The following is a 22339-nucleotide window of genomic DNA, read 5'->3' as shown; positions in this document are numbered from 1 at the left end:
AAAGCAAAGATAGTTGAAGAGAGTTATCCAAACGAGGTGGCCAGCTGTCATCTCTGCATGCCAAAAACATCTCATCCATCTTTTTCCAGCTGCAGCACCATGACTTTCCTTGGGAGAGAGACACCCCTTCCCACAGTTCCCACAGTTTGAACAGGGCTGACTCCACCTCTTGGTTCCAGGGTTGGGTACCCAACTGTATTAGTCAGCTCAGGCTGCCTCTACAAATACCATAGATTGTGTGGCTCCAACAACAGAAATTTATTTCCTCCTAGTTCTGGAGGTTAGAAAGTCCAAAATCAAGGTCTGGTAGGGTTTGGCTTCTGGTGAGGGCTTTTCTCCAGGCTTGCAGATGGTCTTTCTTTGGTCCAACCACATGGAGAGAGAGCCCTCTCTCTCTCTTCCTCTTATAAGGTCACCAATCCTATCAGATTAGGACCCTATCTTTCTCACCTCATTTAACCTAAATTACTGCCGAAAAGCCCTATCTCCAAATACAGTCACATTGGCCATTAAGGTTTCAACATAGATTTGGATTGGGATTGGTGGGGGCACTACCTGGGCAATGCTAATCAGTGCATTCTCTTGCTTGGTGACTTTAGCACATGACCCAAAACTATCCCAAGTCATGGCACTTACCACAACTTTGAGAAAAGCAAGCCTCTCTGGCCAGGCGCGGAGGCTCACGCCTGTAATCCCAGCACTTTGGGAGGCTGAGGTGGGCAGATCACCTGAGGTCAGGAGTTCAAGACCAGCCTGGACAACATGGTGAAACCCCATCTCTACTAAAAATACAAAAATTAGCCAGGCGTGGTGGCGCGTGCCTGTAATCCCAGCTACTCAGGAGGCTGAGTCATGAGAATCACTTGAACCCAGGAGATGGAGGTTGCAGTGAGCTGAGATCGTGCCACTGCACTCCAGCCTGGGCGACAGAGTGAGACTCTGTCTTAAAACAAAACAAAACAAACAAAACAAAACAAAATACAGGAAAGGCTCTCTTTTCCTCTGCACTGAAGACAATGTGAGACTAGGGTAGCCAAGGGCATATGGAAAGGACCTGCGGAGAGTACAGCCCACTTAAAAAGCAGAGCTAAGAAGTGAAGGGAGAACAGGTCTGCATTGCATTGAAGCACCTAGATCCAGCTGTACCTGAAATCCCCTCATAGATCTCAGTTAACATGATACAGTTGTGTGTGTGTGTGTGTGTGTGTGTGTGTGCACGCGCATGCACTTAAGCCAGTTGGAGCTGTGTTTCTGTCATTTGCAACCCTAAGAATCTTGACTGGTAGATGATGATCTCATAGCTAATAGTAGTAGCTGGGATCTGAAGGCAGATCTGCTTAGCTCTCAGAGGCTCAATTTAGGATTTATTGGGAATAACCCAGGAGCCATCTTTTGAGTCCTGGTTCCCAGGTGGCAGCTGGGTTCTAACATGTTTTAATGTATTCACCCTTGCTCTCTTTAAAGGTCAGTGCGAGCAAAGAAGGTGTAATGACTTGTGAATAAAGAAAGACAATTATTTAAATAGATCAGATTATTTCAGGAAATGCTCCCTGTTATGAAACAAAACAAGCTTCCTAGGACTGAGGTTCCAATGTAGACCCTGACAAAGGACCCCCAAAATTCCCAGCAGATGAGGAAGGGACCTTCCCTGGGCCCCCTCCTGGGAGTTCTGCCCCTTGGTTTCTGCCCAGCTCCACAAAGGCTGTGTAACCTTGTGGGGGAGGGGGGAAGGGGGGGCAGCTGAACCTGCCTGAGCTGAACCTGTTTGTGCCCCTTTCCTCCACTGGGAAAATAATTTTATTTTAATTTAATTTGTCTTATTTTTTCAGAGACAAGAGCCTTGCTCTGTCACTCAGGCTGGAGTGCAATGATGTGATCATAGCTCACTGCAGCCTCGAATTCCTGGCCTCACTCAAGCGTTCTCGCTGCCTCGGCTTCCCAAAGTGCTGGGATTACAGGGGTGAACCAGCATGTTCCACTGAAGTCTCAGGCCAAATGTCACCCCGTCATCCTCTGGCTTCCACAGGGCAGCCACCACCCTCTCACTCCCTCGGGCACTTTTGTTTATTTTAGAGGGTTTTCTTGCTGTAGAATCCTTCCCCTCACTTTTTTTTTTTTTTTTTGAGACGGAGTCTCACTCTGTCACCCAGGCTGGAGTACAGTGGCGCGATCTCGGCTCACTGCAGCCTAGGCCTCCCGAATTCAAGCCATTCTCCTGCCTCAGCCTCCCGAACAGCTGGGATTTCAGGCACGTGCCACCACGCCTGGCTAATTTTTGTATTTTTAGTAGAGATGGGGGGGCCGGGGGGGGGGTCTCACCATGTTGGCCAGGCTAGTCTCGAACTCCTGACCTTCAGTGATCCGCCCACTTCGGCCTCTCAAAGTGCTGGGATCACAGGCGTGAGACACTGCGCCCAGCCCCTTCCCTTTTTTGATTCCCATTTTTACAAGGCTGTAAGCTTCACGAAGGACAGAAACCTCGTCCATCTTGTCAACTGTGATTTCCCCAGCACTGTGGCTCCGGCCTGGCACATGGTAGGTGCTCGGTGAATACTGGTTTGAACAGAGGCAGCGGCAGACGGCAAGGGCCACCTCTGTGCCAGGGCCTGCCACGCCACCGCGGCTTGTGCGGTGGGGGTGGGGAGGATTGGACAGTCTGGCTGTGCGCCCTCTTCTCCTTTTCAACGTCCCAGTATAACTTCAAGGGAGCGCAACTTCAGAGCCTCCTTGGACGAAGCCACCGCCCCGGAATCAGGGCCTTCCCAGTTCTGCCTTCGGGGAGGGAGGATGGGGGTGGGCCGCGGGAGGCCAGTTCCAAGTGCGTCCTGAAGTCCCTCCCGCCGCCCCGCGTCGCTTTAAGGCGGAGGCCCGGGAGGGGGCCGACCCGGCTCGCCAGCTCCACGCTCGGCTCCAGACTCCGGCATTTCCTCCCCGCTAGCTGGCGCGGCCTCGCCTCCCCCTCGGAAGAGGAAACTCCCGGGGTCCGAGTAACAGGGTCAGGCGCGGAGCGGAGCGGCGGGAGAGCCGGGAGGGCCGCCCAGGGTAGGAGGCGAGCCAGGCAGGGCCAGAAGCTGGCCGACGGCGGCGCGCGGGGGCGCCGGGCGGGGAGGGCCGCTGGGCCGGACTCCGCGCGCAGCCGGGGGAAGCGCGGCCCGGGGCCCGAGAGCGCAGGGCGGGCCGCAGCTGGAAGGAACACTTGAGCTGGGGGAGGAGGCCGAGCTGGAGGGCGGCTTCCCTCGGGCCTGCGATCGGGAAGCGGCCGCGGAGGAGGAGACGGGGACAGCGGGGCTGCCCGGGCGCTGTGCGCATGCTGGGCTGGGGTCGCCGCCGGGGCTTGCCCCCTGGGCTGCTCGGCCACCGCCGCCCCGGGCGCCCGGCATGTCGGTGCACTACACCCTCAATCTACGCGTCTTCTGGCCCCTGGTGACCGGCCTGTGCACCGCCGTGGTGTGCCTCTACCATGTCCTGCGGGGAAGCGGGGGCGCCCGGGCCGAGCCCGCCGACGGCGTGGACGGCGGCTTCCCGCTGCTCAAGGTGGCCGTCCTGCTCCTCCTCAGCTACGTCCTCCTGCGCTGTCGCCACGCTGTCCGGCAGCGCTTTCTGCCCGGGTCTCCCCGTCTGGAGGGTCACGCCGCCTTCTCCTCGAGACACTTCCGAGAGCCGGGCCTCAGCATCCTGCTGGAGAGTTACTACGAGCACGAGGTGCGCCTGTCTCCGCACGTGTTGGGCCACAGCAAGGCGCACGTGAGCCGGATCGTGGGCGAGCTGGTGCGGGCTGGCCGCGCCCGGGGGTCCCCCGGTCTCATTCCTGGCGGGGCGCTGGCCTTCGCCTTCCGCGGGGACTTCATCCAGGTGGGCAGCGCCTACGAGCAACATAAAATCCGCCGGCCCGACAGCTTCGACGTGCTGGTGCCACTGCGCCTCCCGCCGCTTGTGGCGCTGGAGCCACGGAGCCTGGGCGAGGAGCCAGCGCTGGCCCCGGCCTTCCGCGGCTGCTTCTTGTGCGCCCTCAAGGCACCACCCTCACCATCGGGGGCCTCGGGGGGCCACTGGCTTCGGGACTGCAAACCCTTTGCTGATGCCTTCTGCGTGGATGTGCGCGGGCGGCGTCACCTCTCTGCTACTCTGGTGCTGCGCTGGTTCCAGTCGCATCTGCAGCGCTCCTTGGCCACTGTGCGTTACAGCCTGGAGGGGCGCTGTCGGGTCACCTTGACCCCAGGTGGCCTGGAACAGCCCCCCACCTTACACATCTTGCCCTGCCGCACTGACTACGGCTGCTGCCGCCTTTCCATGGCTGTGCGTCTCATCCCCGCTGTCCATCTGGGAGATGGGGTCTTCCTTGTGGCGCCACCACCGCCACCCTTGCCCAGCGCGCCCCTGTTGGAGCTCCCTGAGGGCCTGCGTGCGGAGGCACTGTGGGGTGTGAACACAGCACGCCAGGAGCAGAAGCTGCTGAGTTGGCTGCAGGAACGGGCAGCTCCAGGTGCCTGCTACCTCAAGTGCCTGCAGTTGCTTAAGGCTCTGCGCGATCTGGGCGCCCGTGGGCTGGACTCAGCGGCTGCCACCCAGTGGGGACGCATCCTGTCCTCATATGTGCTCAAGACAGTGCTGCTGGCAGTGCTGCTGCGCAAGGGGGCCCCTGGGCAAGGCTGGGACGAGGAGCACCTGGGAAAGTGTTTGGAGGAGTTGGTGCAGTTCCTTAGGGACTGCCTGCTGCGACGCCATACGCTCTTCCACTGCGTTCTGGGCCCCGGTGGGGCGGCTGCAGAGGTGGGTCCCCTGCCCAAGGCACTGAGGGAAGCCGCCCCAGTTGACCTCCTGGCCGCTTTCGACGGGCACGCCCGGGAACTTGCAGCCGCGCGGTTGCTGTCCACGTGGCAAAGGCTGCCCCAGCTTCTCCGGGCCTACGGGGGTCCCCGCTACCTTGCCAGGTGCCCCCCACCCCGGAGTCTGCGCACCCAGGGCTTCCTTGAAGGTGAACCGTAAGCCCTAACAGCACCCCCGCCTGACCAAATGCTCCTAAAGCCTTTCCCACTGGGTGGGGGGTGGGAATGGCGGTGAAGCCAGTTAAATGCAAGATTGCAGAAGGCATTGGAAAATTTGGTGGCTGCCACAAGCTTTAGTGGCTTAAATATCACCTCCTCGCTTCACAGTCCAGTATAATATGACATCTTCACACCCACTAGAGTGTCCTGGGCAAACCGTGGGAACAGCAGCCCCAAGAATTGGTTCAAATATTGGTTCAAATATTGTTCTGTGTGGACAGATTGTGTAGAAGGATGTGGCTTTTAGAGAAGTCCAGTAGAAGAAGCAAGAACTAGCTGTAGGGAAAGTTTCTTCTGTCGGTTCTTAGACACAGATCTCTCTGCCCAAATTAAAAAAAAACACACACACACACTAAAGTATTTGACACAATTACTTGCTAGGTACTGGGTTCCTGATTGTCTTTAAAAAGAAAAATCTGAATCTTTATTTGCAAGTGGAATTGAAGTTCTGTTTTAGGGGCTAATGTTCAGAGGAACATAATTTCCACTGTTCAAATTAATATTAATGTATTTTTAAAATGGTGCAATCACAGGTGTTTGATAAGATTGTCAAAAAGTTAAGTCACACAGATGGAAAGATAATCGAGAGTTGGTTAGAGAAACTTCCAGAGAAAATAGCACTTTATATTGATCAATTCACTCATTTTGTGGTAATTGCTAGCACCAAGCATTGCATCTGAAAGGGAAGCCAGTTATATTTATTATTAAATGTACAACCTTGAAAAGTGGCCAGCATGCTTGCCTAACATCGCCGCAGGCCATAAGCTGGGATATGTACCTGTCCGTCAACATCCATTCATTAAACTACCTACTACCAGCCAGACATGGCTGGAACCAAAGTAGCAACCAAATACATATTCAAGACAACACTGGTGAAGGCATAAAACACGTTGGCTTTGGAGAAAGATGTGTTTTAGGCTTTGCCCGTAAAGGTGTTTCTCCAAGGCTGGCTGCTGGCTGGAGACAGAAAACTTTTTTGTTTTAAGGTTTTTAGCAAACTCCTTCACAAAGAGATTTCTTTCTGAGCTTAATGAGCTAATGAAGAGGAAATGCCTGCTGCTTAGCATGTGGTTTGTGCTGGGTCTCTAACCATTGATGGTTCTTCCTTGTCCAGGCAGACTTACCTGGTCCAAGAGACCTGTTGATTCAGCACAGGTCTTGCAAAACATTTCACTTATAGTTCAGTATCTTGGGCTCTGTGCTTGAAGATCAGTTACTCCCTGGTCATGGGCAGAGGAGACAAATTAGGAAAAGAGCAAGGGAGACAGCCCTTGATGGCAGTCTGTCTCTTTTTTCTCTTTAGGTATCAGTATCACCAGGTTGGGTGTCTTTTGCAGCTGGGAGGAGCCCGTCCTGGAATTCTTCCTTGTTCTCCCAAATTTATAACAGTCCTCAATTGCAGTTTAAGTTCAGCATGGCCCATGATCTGCTTGCCTGATTGGAAATGCAGCCAGTACAAGTGTTACAAATTGGGATTTTTTTTTTTTTCTAAATAAAAACATGTACTTCCTCAGACTCTTGAAGCTAAAATTTGGAAGACAGAAATGGCTATGTGAATAGAATCATTGTTGAAGTTCTGAGCTCTTTTGAGGGAACTCTATAAGCCTTCTTTCTTTAGGGGATCCACTTGCCCGCTGTGGGAAATCACAGTGAGTGATTTACAGGAATCCTTCTCAAAGCTGCACTGGCTTCTTATATTCTTTGCGACCTTGGGCTGAAAGAGAAACAGCTGCAAATGTTGTGCTGTCTCTTTGAGGTTGTCTTGGGGACAGTTCCCTGCAAAGGTCATTCCTAGCTTTTGAGGTCAGTGTTACTGCATTCTGCAAAAAAGCCAGTCTGCTAACTTTATGCAAAGATAGAAACTGCACAGTATTTTTTAAAATTAGTTTTTAAAATAAATGCCAAGAGTAGATCTTATATATATATATATATACACACATATATATGTGTATATATACACATATATATGTGTATATATATGTGTATATATATATATTTCCATACTCAACCACAACTTCCTCTGTACTCATTGTCTACTACAGTGGGGGACATCAAGGGTTGGAAGGATTATAAAGCTTTAAGGCTGGGCGTGGTAGCTCATGCCTGTAATCCCAGCACTTTGGGAGGCTCAGGTGGGCGGATCACCTGAGGTCAGGAGTTCAAGACCAGCCTAGCCAACGTAGTGAAACTCCATCTCTACTAAAAAATACAAAAATTAGCCGGGCGTGGTGGCAGGCGCCTGTAATCCCAGCTACTCGGGAGGCTGAAGCAGGAGAATTGCTTGAACCCGGGAGGCGAAGGTTGCAGAGAGCCAAGATCACACCACTGCACTCCAGCCTGGGCAACAGAGCGAAACTCCGTCTCAAAAAAAAAAAAAAAAAAGCTTTAAAAAGCTGAATTTTAGAAATATTTCTAGTGGTGTCAGTGAGTTCCTCTTTTAATAGTGTTTTAAAGTATAAATCTGGTAACATACTGTTCTCGTAGTTTTTTTGTTAGTTTTTTTTTTCCAGTTAATTACCCAAAGCCTCATCCATCCTCAAGGTTTTTAAATTTTATTTTTTTAAAATAAATTGTGCATTGTATTTGTGAATTTTTAAAATATTACTGTTTTATTTAAATGCCATGCTGAGCAATTGTTCTCTGTACATGGTAACCAAAACTTAGAGATTTCGATCAATTTTGATCAATGTTTAAGTAAACCAAAACCTGTACTGTGTACAACGGAAATAATATGGCATATTAGCCAGGCATGATGGTTGCCCAAGACAGTTAAATTAAGCTCAATTCTGTATTTTATTAGGGCTCCATTATGTCCTTCATCTGAAATGTACACATTTTTGGTGTATGCTTGGTACTGGAGATTCATATATGCAAATATTCTCATGCAAGAAGGCTCCACAGTAACAACAGCAAAAAGAAAAAATTAGTTGTCCAGCCAGTGCTGGAGGAAAATGTTTTTGGGGAAGATGACTCAGTCATTTTGTGGCGAGACACCCTTCGGTAACTCCCACTGACCAGTCTTGGGAGCCTTCCTGGAATGATCATGGGCCAAGCGGAGATGTTTTTTGCAAAATGAAACTGAAGCCGAAAGAAAGGAGAATTCGAGTGAACCAAGAGAAATCCAAAGACCTGGGGAAGGAGGACTTAAGATGGAAGTGAAGCAAGAGAGGGAAGGGGAAATGAAGTGAAAATGGCGTGAGGGTGTGAGAGAGGTTTGGGTTAGGAAACATGTTTTTAGTGCTATTTCCAACCAGGGGTCGCAAACTCAGCAGCCTGTAGAAACGGGGGTGGGAGGTGGGGGGGAAGCTGTGCCCACCTTTAAAGAGGGGGCCGTTGCTCAGCCATGCAGAAAAAATGGGGCAACAAGCTGGAAATCAGTTTTTTTTTTTTTGAAAAGTAAAACTTGATTTTTAAACAAGTAATTAAAAAAATGTCCAAAACACCATGTGGGCCAAACATTTGTTTGAGCCTGGGGGCCAGCAGTTTGCGACCACTGCTTACATAGTTAACACCCCGAGTATGTATATGGTCATATTTTTTGTTTTGGATATGGTAGTGTTATATATACTTGGGGGTGTGATATTTGAAGTCATCTTTATCTCTCAGAGTTAAGCTTTATTGTAGAAGCAAAAAAAAAAAAAAAAATTAACACAGCCATAGATAACACTTAACTCACAGTTCCCAGGAGGACACTTGATCTCGAAGCTGCTCTTTGAGTCAGATCCTACATCAAACCACTTAGGGCCAGTTTTTGGCATTTCCTTCCTGGTGATTTGGGGTAAACTTCTTGGCTCTGTCGCAGTTTGCAGATGAGTAATCGGGAAGGATTGCAGAATAACTTGTTTCTTTGTATTTTATTCTTACATTTAAATTAATTTTGGGGGGTTAGTATCCTAGCTCGTGCCTTTACAGTGATGATTGGTGGCTGGATTTGGGGTACAAGCTTCTTAGGCTTGTACCATTTCAACTACCAAGAATACAGTTTTCTCTTTTTGTTTTTTGAGACAGGGTCTTGCTCTGTTGCCCAGGCTGGAGTGCAGTGGTAAGATCGCAGCTCATTGCAGCCTTGACCTCCTGGGCTCAAGTGATCCTCCTGCCTTGGCCTCCCAACTAGCTGGGACCACAGGTATGTGCCACTACACCCAGCGAATTTTTAAATTATTTGTAGAGTCAGGGTCTCCCTATGTTGCCCAGGCTGGTCTTGAACTACTGGACTCAAGCCATCCTCCCACCTCGGCCTCCCAAAGTGTTGGGATTATAGGCGTGAGCCACCACACCTGGCCTAAAAGCATGGTTCTGATCAGACTTCACCCCTGAATGTTTCTATCATTTACTTTTTTTTTTTTCAAGACAGAGTTTTGCTCTTGTTGTACAGGCTGGGGTGTGGTGGGATGATCTTGGCTCACTGCAACCTCCTCCTCCCAGGTTCAAGTGATTCTTGGGGGCCAGCCTCCTGAGTAGCTGGGATTACAGGCACCTGCCACCATGCTTGGCTAATATATATATATATATATATATATTTTTTTTTTAGTAGAGATGGGGTTTCATCATGTTGGCCAGGCTGGTCTCGAACTCCTGACCTCAGATGATCTACCTGCCTCGGCCTCCCAAAGTGCTGGGATTACAGGTGTGAGTGAGCCACCGCGGCCAGCCTCTATCATTTTCTGACTCAGCAGCTCCACCAAAATTGACATCCTAGCAAACACTGTGAAGGAATTAACCTAAGTGCTTCCAGAGCATCTCATGTAACCTCTATGGGGTAAGTCACTTTTTCTGTAACATGTGGCTTTTGACCTTGATGAAGACTTTGACTTCTCATCCCTGTCTATATGGAGGAAGATGATTCAGTGGTGGGGAAAATGAACCTCGGTAACATTTCCAACGTCCTTCAATAGGGAAACATGTTCAGTGTTATCATCGTGGCATTCGTTAGTTTTTTTTTTTTAATCACTTGTTTAGATACAACTTTATTTTTTATACCTGCATAGCACATGACTAGGGGGGATAAAGCGCGTATAAGTTGGGAGAGGGTAAAGAATGTGTGACTATGTATACAGAAAATAGACTAAAATGTGCAGCAAAATGATATATACTGTAATCTGGTTTTTGAAGTATCTACTATTCTGGAATATTGTTAAACAACTTTTTGCTTTTTAAAAAAGGTGCCTTGATTCAGTTGCGTGACTTAAAACATTCCTCTTATTTTATTGTGATTTTTAATGTCTTCTGACCCCAAACTGTGTTTTTGGTTGCAGTCTGGTGGCTGTAGGCATAGCATCGGTTTTGTTCCAATAACAGAGACCAAAGAGTTAATCAGATATGGTTCAGCTGCTACAACTGTATGATTCAAAGGCAATTTAATCACCCCAAATTTCCATGGCCCCTGCAGTCAAGACCTGCCATTCATTTTCTCTTGCAGGTTGGAGTAAATTTGCACTTTGAATCATGTGGGTCATTTGGAGACCTTGTTCTTTTCTATTTTGCTTTAGTAATAAAGGAACTTGTGGAAACCTCTGGACTGAATGTCAGATCTGGGGAGGGCTTTCGTCTTCCCGGAAGGCAGCGTGTGCCTGTGCTGGCTTGTGGTTCTTTGCACAAGCCTCAGCTGCTTTGAGCATCTGGGTGTATGGGAAACTTTCCCCATGCGTTAAGGCTGGGGATCATTCTTGTGTAGAATTAGCTCTGTATACAGGTGGGAAAAAAATGCTAGTTCACAGTGCTACAGGTGTGCTTCCTGGAATCCTGAACCTTCAAGTCTTCTTGGCCTAGAACCTTCTGCCCCCACCTCTCCTCTCTGCCTCACTCTCCCACCCCTGCTCCCCCACACATACCCAAATACAATTCACGTCTTGGCCTGTGGCTCAAGAATTTTGTCCAGAAATCTCTTAGGCCCTCAGGCCCTTGCGAAATGGTAAACATTTACTAATACGAAAAACCACCAGGCTTAGCAGGAGATAGAATCTTGGAGACTAAGGGTCGTTCAGAGCCCCAGAGCCAGGTAGAAGCCCAGGGAAACCTGCAGCCATGATGAAACAGTAGTTGTGGTCAGGCGTGGTGGCTCACACCTGTAATCCCAGCACTTTGGGAGGCTGAGGTGGGCAGATCACGAGGTCAAGAGATCGAGACCATCCTGACCAACATGGTGAAACCCCATCTCTACTAAAAATACAAAAATTAGCTGGGCGTGGTGGCATGCGCCTGTAGTCCCAGCTACTTGGGAGGCTGAGGCAGAAGAATCACTTGAACCTGGGAGGCAGAGGTTGCAGTGAGCCGAGATTGCGCCACTGCACTCCAGCCTGGCAACAGGGTGAGACTCCATCTCAAAAAAAAAAAAAAAGAAAAGAAAAAAGAAAAAACCAGTAGTTGTATAGGGCACTTGCCCAGGGGAATGTTGGTGGGGTGTGTTTCGCTTGGTTTTCAACAAATAATACTGTCCCAGGGCACTGAGGACACACACACAGAGGCGGCCAAGACAGACATGGCTTCTCTCTTATGAGCTCACAGAGACAGGCAGACAGGCAATGAAAGAACCCATTACGGTACAGCATGGTGGGTGCTGGGTAGGAGAAAGTTTTTGAAAACCAAACAAGGGTACCTCGTGCACTTTAGGGTTTTCAGGAGAGCTTCTTGGAAGAACTGACATCTAAGTTGAGATCCAAAGATAGGTGAGAATTAGCCAAGTGAAGGGAGTTGGGCTGGAGAAGAATGTATTGAACGCAGAGATGAAAGAGCATTCCAGTTTGGCTAGAAAGTAGGGGTGGGTGGAGAGGAGGGGAGGAGAATTCAATGGAATGGATGAGGTGGGAGGGTGTTTGAAGCCAGAGCTTCTCAGGCTGGAGTGTGCAGATCACCTGGAGGCTTGTTAGAGTGCAAGTTCTAGCTGGGCGCAGTAGCTCACATCTGTAATCCCAGCACTTTGGGAGGCCTCAGCGGGGGGGGATCACTTGAAGTCAGGAGTTTGAGACCAGCCTGGCCAACATGGCAAAACCCCATCTCTACTAAAAATACAAAAATTAGCCAGGGATGGTGCGCATGCCTGTAGTCCCAGCTACTTTGGAGGCTGAGGCCCGAGAATTGCTTGAGATTGGGAGGCGGAGATTGCACTGAGCTAAGATTGTGCCACTGCATTCCAGCCTGGGCAACAGAGCGGCACTCTGTCTCAAAAAAGCAAAAACAAACAAAAGAAACAAAAAACCCAAGTTCTGATTCAGCAGGTCTTGCCTTCTTTTTAATTTATCTATTTTTCTGAGACAAGGCCTTGTTCTGTTGCCTAGGCTGGAGTGGAATGGCAGGATCATAGCTCACTGCAGCCTCAACCTCCCAGGCTGAAGAGATCCTCCTGCCTCAGCCTCCTGACTAGCTGGGACTACAGGCATGCACAGCTAACTTAAAAATTTTTTTGTAGAGATGGAGCCTTGTTCTCTTGCCCAGGCTGGTCTCACACTCCTGGCCTCAAGCCATCCTCCTGCCTTGGCCTCCCAAAGCACTAGGATTACAGACGTGAGCCACCATGACTGGCAAGGCCTGAGATTTGGCCTCTTTAACAAGCTGCCAGGGAATGGTGATGCCACTGGTACAGAGTCCACACGTGCACACACACACACGCACACACACACGCACACACATAGCTGCAGACCACACAGAGAGTTTGAACTGATCAGAAGGCACTGTTGAATCAATTTAGACAAGGAGTGGCAAGGTCACATTTGAATTTGGCTCACTCTGGCTAGCGTGGAGAGTGGATTATACAGGGGTTGGCAAACTACCACCTGAGTATTTATTTTTGTAAATAGTGTCATTGGTACACAGCCACATCCATTAACATACTGTTTATGGCTGCTTTTGCACTACCTGGGCAGAGTTGAGTAACTGTGACAGAGGCCAGATGGCTCACAAAGCTGAAAATATTTACTTTGTGGCCCTTTGTAGAAAAAGTTAGCCAGCTCTGGAGCAAGACTGTAAGGAATTGGAGGCTGCAGTGGTCCAGGCCTGGGCAGGGGGCCAGAGGTAGGGACAGAGAGACAAGTTAGAGACAGACAGTGGCATGCATTAATGTAAAGACTTGTCAGCAGGGCGCAGTGGCTCATGCCTATAATCCTAGCACTTTGGGAGGCCAAAGCAGGCAGATCACTTGAGGTCAGGAGTTCGAGACCAGCCTGGGCAATATGGTGAAACTCCATCTCTACCAAAAATACAAAAAGAAAAAAAAAACAAAAAACAAAAAACGGGTGTGGTGATGCATGCCTGTAGTCCCAGCTACTCGGGAGGCTGAAGCAGGAGAATCATTTGAACCCAAGAGGCAGAGGTTGCAGTGAGCTGGGATCACACCACTGCACTCCAGCCTGGTCAACAGAGTGAGACTCTATCTCAAAAACTAAAAAAGCAAAAGAGACTTGTCTTCAAATCTTGTGTTCTGCACTTCTTATTACGTGTCTCTACAAGTTACCTAATCCTCTTTGTATCTTGATTCCCTCATCTGTAAAATGGGATTAATAATGGAACCTTGCCCATAGGAGTGATTAAGGATTAAGTGAGATTTTTGCACGCAAAGTGCTTGGCACAGATTAAGCACCCAGTACGAGTCAGCATAGAAGCAATTATTAGAATGGCCTGAAAATGCCATTCTAATAATCCCAGCACTTTGGGATGCTGGGGTGGGAGGATCACTTGAGCGCAGGAGTTCGAGGCCAGCCTGCACCACATAGCGAGACCCCCATCTCTACAAATAAATTAATTAAAACTAGAGTGGCATTTTCACATAATCTGTGTCTCCAACCTCTTCCTCTGCTCACTTTGCTCAAGCTCATTCTTTCTCCTCTGCAGGGTCTGTTTCCCTGTTGTCCACCCCCGATCATCTCTCTGCTACCAAGTTTTTGTTCATCTCCTTCCTTGATGTGCAGGGCATTTTCCACTGTGAAAAGGTTTTATTCAGGATACTGTGGTAGACTGGTTACAACAATAGTCTCTGTTCTCCAGTTTTCTTACACCTATGCCCTTTGCAAAGTGATTTTGCAATCTTTTCCATCAAGAAGGGGTGCCTTTTTGCCTACTCCTTACATCTGGAAGGGCTTTGTGAGTTAGTTTGTTTGTTTGTTTGTTTATTTATTTATTTATTTATTTATTGGAGATGGAGTCTCACTCTGTCGCTCAGTCTGGAGTGTAGTGGCACTATATCGGCTCACTGCAACCTCTTCCAGCTTCAACAGATTCTCCTGCCTCAGCCTCCTGAGTAGCTGGGATTACAGGTGCCTGCCATAACGCCTAGCTAAGTTTTGTATTTTTAGTAGAGACAGGGTTTTGCCATGTTGGCCAGGCTGGTCTCCAACTCCTGACCTCGGATGATCCGTCCACCTTGGCCTCGAAAAGTGCTGGGATTATAGGCGTGAGCCACCACACTCAGCTGTGAGTTTCTTTGATCAATCGGATGTGGCAGAGGGACATGGTGCTAATTCCTGGCCTAGGCCTCAAGAGGTCTTGTCTATTTCTTATTGTTCTCTTGGAAGGCCACTGCTGCCGTGTGAACAGCTCACCTGCTGGGGGATGAGTGATCACATGGCTCCTTCCAGAGCTGCCAGCCAGCCAACTGGGAGATATGGGAATGAGCACATTCTAGACCAGCCTCCTCACCTCCTCCCCAGTGCCCCAATAGACCTGACCACTGACTGATGGAAACACTCAAGTGAACTAGCCAAGATCAGCAGGGCCTGGCCCAGATCAGCAGAACCACCCAGCTGACCCATAGACTCTGAGCAATAATAGACAAGATACTTTGTGTTTTAAGCCACTGAGTTAGAGGTGGTTTATTGTTCAGCAATAACTAACTGATATGGATGCCTAGGAAAATCTGGCATAAAAAGGCTGCCACTGCAATAAATAGAAGCAGTTCATTTTTCTGTTTGTTTGTTTGTTTGCTTGTTTAGAGATGGGGTCTTGCCCTGTTGCCCAGGCTGGAGTACAGTGGCACCATTATAGCTCACTGCAGATTCAAACTCATGGGCTCAAAAGATCCTCCCACCTCAGCTCCCCAAGTAGCTAGGACTACAGGCATGCACCACCACGCATTGCTAATTTTTTCAATTTGTATTTTTTTGGTCAAGACAGGATTTTGCTGTGTTATTCAGGCTCATCTTGAATTCCTGACCTCATGCAGTCCTCCTACCTCAGCCTCCCAAAGTGCTGGAACTATGGGTGTGGGTATGAGCCAGCACTCCTGGTCCAGGCAGTCCTTAACTTCTGTACATCTGATTTTCAAACAGTCAGAATTTTATACAGGTACTTGACTGACACCCCAAACCACCTTCCATGTGATGAATCCGGGCTTCCCTCATTGGCTGAAGCACAGTGGGGTGCCTGGTCCACCAAGAAATGGTTGAGTTGTAGCACTGTTGCCATCCCCATGCAAAGTGTTTATACAGCTGTTTGCATATGTTCCCACATTTGCCTTATCTTGTAAAAACAAATGGAAGCTGGGAAAATGAAAGCATTGATTCGGTTACAAGATGCCACAGGTCTCAAAGGTGATAGAGCCGAGACAAGGACTCTGCGTGCCCAGCATGCTGAGGCTGCAGCCTCAGTCCTGTGCTCACTGGTGCTAAGCTAATAGATGTTGTATTTAATTGCGAAGAAAAAGAACAACTACAAGGAAGGGCATATAGGAAATTGTATCCATTAGGTATACGTTTGGCCACAGCTTGTAAAACCCTAACCTAGAGTGACCCAAACAGATAGGGGCTTTTCTCATGCAGCTAGAAGCCTAGAGGTGGGCAGGCAGCAGGTCAGGATGAATCAGGAACCAGGGATATTTTTGCTCTGCTATTCGAGGTGTTTTTGCTTTGTATCCTCATGCTCGTCATGTCAAGATCCCATCTCCTTTGACTTTCTTTAAAGAAGGGAAGAAAGAGAATGGATTAGGGCAAGGGTCCCCAATCCCTGGGCCATGGGCTAGTAGTAGTTCATGGCCTGTTAGGAACTGTGCTGCCCAGCAGGAGGCGAGTGGCAGGCAAGTGAGTGAAATGTCATCAGTAGTTACAGCTGTTCTCCATCTCTCGCATTACCACCTGAGCTCTACCTCCTGTCAGATCATCATCAGCATTAGCTTCTCATAGGAGCGTGAACCCTGTTATGAACTGCACATGTGAGGGAGCTAGGTTTCATGTTCCTTATGAGACTCTTATGAGACCCATCTCCTGATGATCGGTCACTGTCTCCCATCACCTCCAGATGAGACCATCTAGTTGTAGGAAAACAAGCTCAGGGCTCCCACTGATTCTACATTATGACAAGTTGTATAATTATTTCGTTATGTATTACAATGTAATAATAAGAAAAATAAAGTGCACAATAAATGTAACATACTTGAATCATCCAAACACCATCCTCCCCCCACACCCAGCCCATGAAAAAATTGTCTTCCATGAAACCGGTTCCTGGTGCCAAAAAGTTGGGGACTGCTGGATTAGGGACTCGGTAGACTTCCTCTGACATCTTATTGGCCAGAATAATGTCACATGACCATTCTTAGCTGCAAGGGAAGCTGGGAAAGAGAGCCTGGCACATGGCGTACAGCAGCCCTGAGCAGTAGATGAAGAAAGAATGAGTATAGAGGGTAAATAAGAGTCTGTCAGAGGCCAGGCATGGCAGTTCACACCTGTAATCCCAGCACTTTGGGAGGCTGAGGTGGGTGGATCACCTGAGGTCAGGACTTTGAGACCAGCCTGACCAACCGGGCAAAACCCCATCTCTACTAAAAATACAAAAATTAGCCAGGCATGGTAGCGTGCACCTGTAGTCCCAGCTACTCAGGAGGCTGAGACGGGAGAATTGCTTGAACCCGGGAGGCAAGGTTGCAGTGAACCAAGATATGCACCACTGCACTCTAGCCTGTGTGACAGAGTGAGAATCCATCTCAAAAAAAAAAAAAAAAAAGTCTGCCAGAGAAGTACCACAAACACACAGCTGAAGACTGTCAAAGAAGTGAGAAGTAATTAGAGAATTTACCATTCTGTAATTATTCAGTTAATACTTGCGTATTGCGTAAGTTTTAGGATTTAGTAAATGCCCCATAAATGTTAGGATTGACGTCTCAGCTCCACCTATCACTGGGTGTATTCTTCTGGACAAATCAATTAACTTGTCTGGACATCAATCCCTTCATTTGCAAAATGAAGGAGATAATCTCTCCTCTTATAGTTTCCTTGGAAGAGTCAAAAAGTAAAATGGAGAAACTGAGAAGTGTTATCTAAATGTCGACTGTGTTCTCTTAGGAGTGCACCAGCATTTTTGGAACCACAGGAAGGTGAGTCCATTTCTTAAGAAGGAATCACTCTTAGGCACTCTGCCGGATGTCTCCTTGCCACCAAACTTCCTTTCCCACAGGACTGTGAATGAGTCTGCGGTTGTGACTTTTTGTTGTAGGTGCGTCCCCAGAAGGGAGAAGATCCAGTGAGAGCATCAACCACATGCTTATCTCATTCTTACTTCTAAAGTGTGTCATCTTTCTCCCCAGTCTGATTTTCATTGCTTGAGTTCTTGGGCAGAAAGCTTAGGCTAGTGGTTCTCAATCCTGGCTTCATAACAATGGGTAAGGGGCTTTGTAAAAATACTCATCCTTGGGACCCCACCCAAGACCAGAGAGATCAGAACTTAGGAGGACGCAGCCAAGGCATGGGAGCTGTTTACATCTCCCTGGACAATTTTAGAGTGCAGCTGGGGTTGTGAACCAGTGACCTAGGTCAGATGGCCCTTCTGGAACCTGCAGTGCTCCATAGAGTACCGGCAACCTCTCCACCAGATGTTGTGGAAGCACCAGCTGGCTTGCATGAAGTTTGCTACGTGGCCGAGACAGAAAGGTTAAGGGTGGTGGTAGTGGTGCTGGGGGACCAAATCCTAGGAGAGAGCTCTTCAGTTGAGAGACACAAGGCAAAATATAATTGCTAAGTGAGCATGGGGCTTCATCCATTTGGCAGTTCCCCTTTTCCCCAACCCCAAGGAGAAGGAAACAGTTAAACAAACAAAAAAAAGAGGCATCAGAGTCATCCTGAAACTTCTCAGTAATGAAACGCCTCAATATTCAGAGGGACAGTGCCCTTGTTCTTTCTTGCTCTGTCGCCCAGGCTGGAGTGCAGTGGGGCAGTCATAGCTCACTGCAGCCTGAAATCCTGGGCTGAAGCAATCCTCCTGCCTCAGGTTCCTGAGTAATTGGTGCTGCCACAACGCCTGGCTTTGCATTGTATTGTATTGTATTGTATTGTATTGTATTGTATTGTATTGTATTGTATTGTATTATTTATTTTATATTTTATTTTATTTTTATTTTTAAAGACAGGGATCTTACTCTGTTACCCATACTGTTCTTAAATTCCTGGCCTCAAGGGATACTCCACCTTGGCCTCCCAAAGTACTAGGATTACAGGTGTAAGCCACCATGCCTGGCTGCCCCCCTTCTTTTAATCTTATAGCCTGCAGATAACATATGTCAGATACAGCCTGTCTTCACAAAATGCTGGCTCTTTTCATGAATATTCAATGGTTTTGCCCACATTCTCTCAATCTCTCTCCCCCACTCATCTTTAGATGTAGTGGCTCTGGGCTGGCACTTAAAAAAAATAAAGTCTATCAAGACACCTTCTAATGAAGCCAGGGAAAAAATGCCCCTAGGAGTCCCACTGCGTGCCAGACTCAGGCTAAAAGCTTTTAAAGACCAAATCTCTCAAATGATTTTTATCTTCATGGTTTATTCAATCATTAGTCTCCTCAAATTAGCAGCTATGCCTCTGATGGTTAACTGTCGATCCTTATCAAAATGAAACCATTAAAACATATTTCAACCTTGGAGACAAATGGTTGTGGCGTTTGAAGAAGAGAAGCGTTCAGGATCTTGCATGGCAGAAAACTGCAGGCTAGAAACCCTGCTCCAGATTTTAAGCAATGGATTTGTGATGATTCTTTTTTCTCTGATAAATACCTGGTTTTCAAAAGCAGTCTAATTAGTATGGATCTCCACTTTGCAAGGCTTAAAAGTGCATTTGGGCTTCCTCTCACTAAACCAGCCTCATGGGACCAGCCAGAGTCTAAGCTCTCCCCTTCCATATGCTGAATATGCATGAGTAACCCTCTATCTCCCAGTCCCCTGCAGTTAGGCAGGGCCAAGTGACTGGTTCACCAATGGGCAAGGAGCAAAAGGAATGTGTGCACGATCCTACAGAGGCAATAAAAGCCATGTGTTAAAGAGGCGGGTGGGTCACCTGAGGTCAAGAGTTCGAGACTAGCCTGCCCAACGTAGTGAAACCCCATCTCTACTAAAAATACAAAAAATTAGCCAGGTTTGGTGGTGGGTGCCTGTAATTCTAGCTACTCGGGAGGCTGAAGCAGGAGAATCGGTTGAACCCAGGAGGCGGAGGTTGCAGTGAGCTGAGATTGCGCCACTGCACTCCAGCCTGTGCAACAAGAGCAAATCTCAAAAAAGAAAAGAAAAGAAAAGAAAAAAAAACGTGAAACTGGTGATCAGCAGCTTCCAAATAAGATCTTAGGAATTGGAAGAATGGGCTCAAGCATGAGCTTTAAGAGGCAAAATGGTGGAGTTTAACTGGTATATGACCTTCTAGAGACATTAGGCCGGTAAGGGAAGAACACCTCATATAACTCCAGTAAGCACACTGCACATTCCACCGCCACCCCCACAAATGTTAGCAGGCCACTGCACATATGGATAGCCCACTCCAAGGGAAGAATCAGGGGAGAAGGGATGCGAGACCCTGGAAGTAGGCCAACATATAAAACCCTCAGTCAAAGTTCAAATGGGGCACTTGAGAGGTTAAGTATCACCTCCTAGGACTATTGCCATGATCTCTGTCTTAGGGTTTCATGCGCTTGGCCCTCCTCCAAGGGTACTTGCCTTCCTTTCATTCCTGCTCTAAAGCGTTTTAAGAAACTTTCACTCCTGCTCTGAAACTCGCCTCCGTCTCTCCTTCTGCCTTCTGCCCTCTGCCCCTCAGTTGAATTCTTTCTTTTGAGGAGGCAGGAATTGAGGTTGTGGCAGACCCATATGGATTTGCCGAGGTAACACCAGGATGTTGAAGACAGCGCCTATCATAACCCCATTTTGGAAGACCCCATTTTTGAAGACCCCATTGGGAGCCTACTGAATAATGATTGAGTGCCAACTATGTGCCAGGCCCTGTGCTGGCACAGGGGATAATAGAGTGGTTAGCAGTGCAAACACCATCTTATTGGCCTGCAGTTTACAGTCTGCTGGAAGAGACAGCCACTTGCAAATAAGCGTGCCAGTGAGTGCTAAATAACGAATAGAGGGCCAGGCACAGTGGCTCATGCCTGTAATCCTACTTCTTTGGAGGCCAAGGCGGGTGGATCGCTTGAGCCCAAGAGTTCAAGACCAGCCTGGACAACATGGCGAAACCCTATCTCTACAAGGAATACAGAAATTAGCCAGGCATGGTGGCACACACCTGTAGTTGCAGCTACGTGGGAGGCTGAGGTGGGAGAATTGCCACAGCCAGGGAGGTTGAGGCTGCAATGATCCGTGATCGTGCACTCCAGCCTGAGTGACAGAGTGGTGAGATCCTGTCTCAAAAAACAAACAAAAAACAAAACTAACAGAGGTAAATGCTTTGAAGGAAAGAAACCAGTTTTTATGACACTATAAGTCAAAGGGACCTAGTGCTGCTTGGGGGAATTAGGGAAGGCTTCTCTGAAATCTTGAAGCCCAGCATACTAGCCCATGGGGGCCTGTTTCAGGGTGTCACCTTCGGGAGCACTTACTGAGTGAAGCTGTGTGACAAATGCTGGATACACACAGTTCTCCTTTGATCATTGCAATCGTCCTAGGAGGTAATACTATTATAATAGGAGCCCCAATGTACAGAGGTGGAAACTGAGGCTCAGAGGGATGAGATCGTATGCACCCAGGGCATTTAGTAAGGAAGTGCAAACAGGGATTTGAACCCTCATCTGCTGACTCCAAAATTAATGCTCACTGCATTTCCTTGGCCCTTGCAAAGCCAGCCAAGGAAGTTAGTCATACAGGAAGTAGCCCCTCAGAAGTCCCACAGCGGGAGATCAAAATGAAACAAGCAAGCAGATGTTTACAAGCTGCCTGGAAAAGCCACCCACCACAAGAGCGGGGAATCATTCTCCCCTGCCCCAACCCCTCCTTCAAAGCTCCTAAAAAGCTTCCTTTTTCATTTTTACAGAGTCCCCTCTCCACCCCCTTTCCCCCAGAGGACAGACTTCATCCTTTCAGCAGATGGGAAGGCGTGGGCTGCCGGCCCTACGGTAGCACAATCACCAATGATGACTTCCCTCCAATCTTAACCCAGATGAAAATGACAGAGACACACCAGCTCTTTCTTCTCTTGGCTTTTCCCGAAGCTTCCCTTTCCATTAGGCCACTGGGGGTTGGCGCCCGAAGCTTCCCTTTCTCACCAGAATAGAAGTAGGAAGTCTTGGGGTAGCTGCGTTGAAACGTTGGCTGGTACGAGCTTTTTGTTTTGTTTTTATAGAAGAACTAAACAGATCCCCCACACAGACACAATACACATTAAGAGGCATGCTTCCCATGTAGATACATATGTGCACACACGCACGCATAGACATACGTGCTTGTGAGCTCACACACATTCACTCATAGCAAACACTCGTATAGCACTTACTGTGTTCCAGACAGTATCCCAGCTCAGGGCAAACTATGGACTATGGACGAAATCCTGCCTGCAGCCTCTTTGTGTAAATAAAGTTTTATTGGAACACAGTGGCTCTGTGTTTAGAGAGAGTCAGGCCAAGGAACAAGTGACCCAGATAGGTCAGAAAGTGACTCTGGGAATCTAGGAGGGTATGAGCCAGTCCTGGATTGGTTTTGCAAAAATGAAAATAGCTTTCTTGTTTGTTTGTTTGTTTATCATAGAAGTGATATTTGCTCACTGTAAAAAGTTCAAGTATACAGAAATGTATATGAAAGAAGTAAAGATCTTTGGACACCCCTAGAAACTCAGGTCAAAGCTTCCCCATTTAGCAATCAGGAGTGGGAGAGAGGGGTTGCCCATCCACCCCTGCCTATCCCTTCAGGACAAAAACATCAATTCCCATGACCTCATCTCCCTGCCTTGAGACAGTGGGTGTTGGGGACAATGGCAGGATGTAGACTTCCAATGTAGCAATCTGACACCAGCCTTAGCCTGGAGCTGGGTAGTGCCCATGATCAAAGCCCCTGGAAGGGACCACTTCAGCTTGTATCAGAGCCATCCTTGGGGTGACTAATAATAATGATGTTGATTGAACAT

At 48.2% G+C, this 22339-nt stretch overlaps 1 protein-coding gene across 1 annotated transcript; it reads left to right on the top strand.

The window, feature by feature from the left end:
* Positions 1–2940: 2940 nt before the first annotated feature.
* Positions 2941–6592, top strand: ITPRIPL2 (ITPRIP like 2). Its single transcript, XM_030798639.1, has one exon. The coding sequence runs from the start codon at positions 3379–3381 to the stop codon at positions 4984–4986; it is 1608 nt and encodes a 535-aa protein (XP_030654499.1). The 5' UTR covers positions 2941–3378; the 3' UTR covers positions 4987–6592.
* The last annotated feature ends 15747 nt before the right edge of the window (positions 6593–22339 follow it).

The sequence above is a fragment of the Nomascus leucogenys genome, chromosome 18, assembly GCF_006542625.1.
Source record: "Nomascus leucogenys isolate Asia chromosome 18, Asia_NLE_v1, whole genome shotgun sequence".
Taxonomy (NCBI): Eukaryota; Metazoa; Chordata; class Mammalia; order Primates; family Hylobatidae; genus Nomascus; species Nomascus leucogenys.
Note: the sequence above shows the minus strand (reverse complement) of the source record. Positions and strands in the feature narration are given on the sequence as shown.

Coding starts and splice junctions, on each gene's coding strand:
- ITPRIPL2 (XM_030798639.1), top strand. CDS start 3,379: ATGTCGGTGCACTACACCCTCAATCTACGCGTCTTCTGGCCCCTGGTG.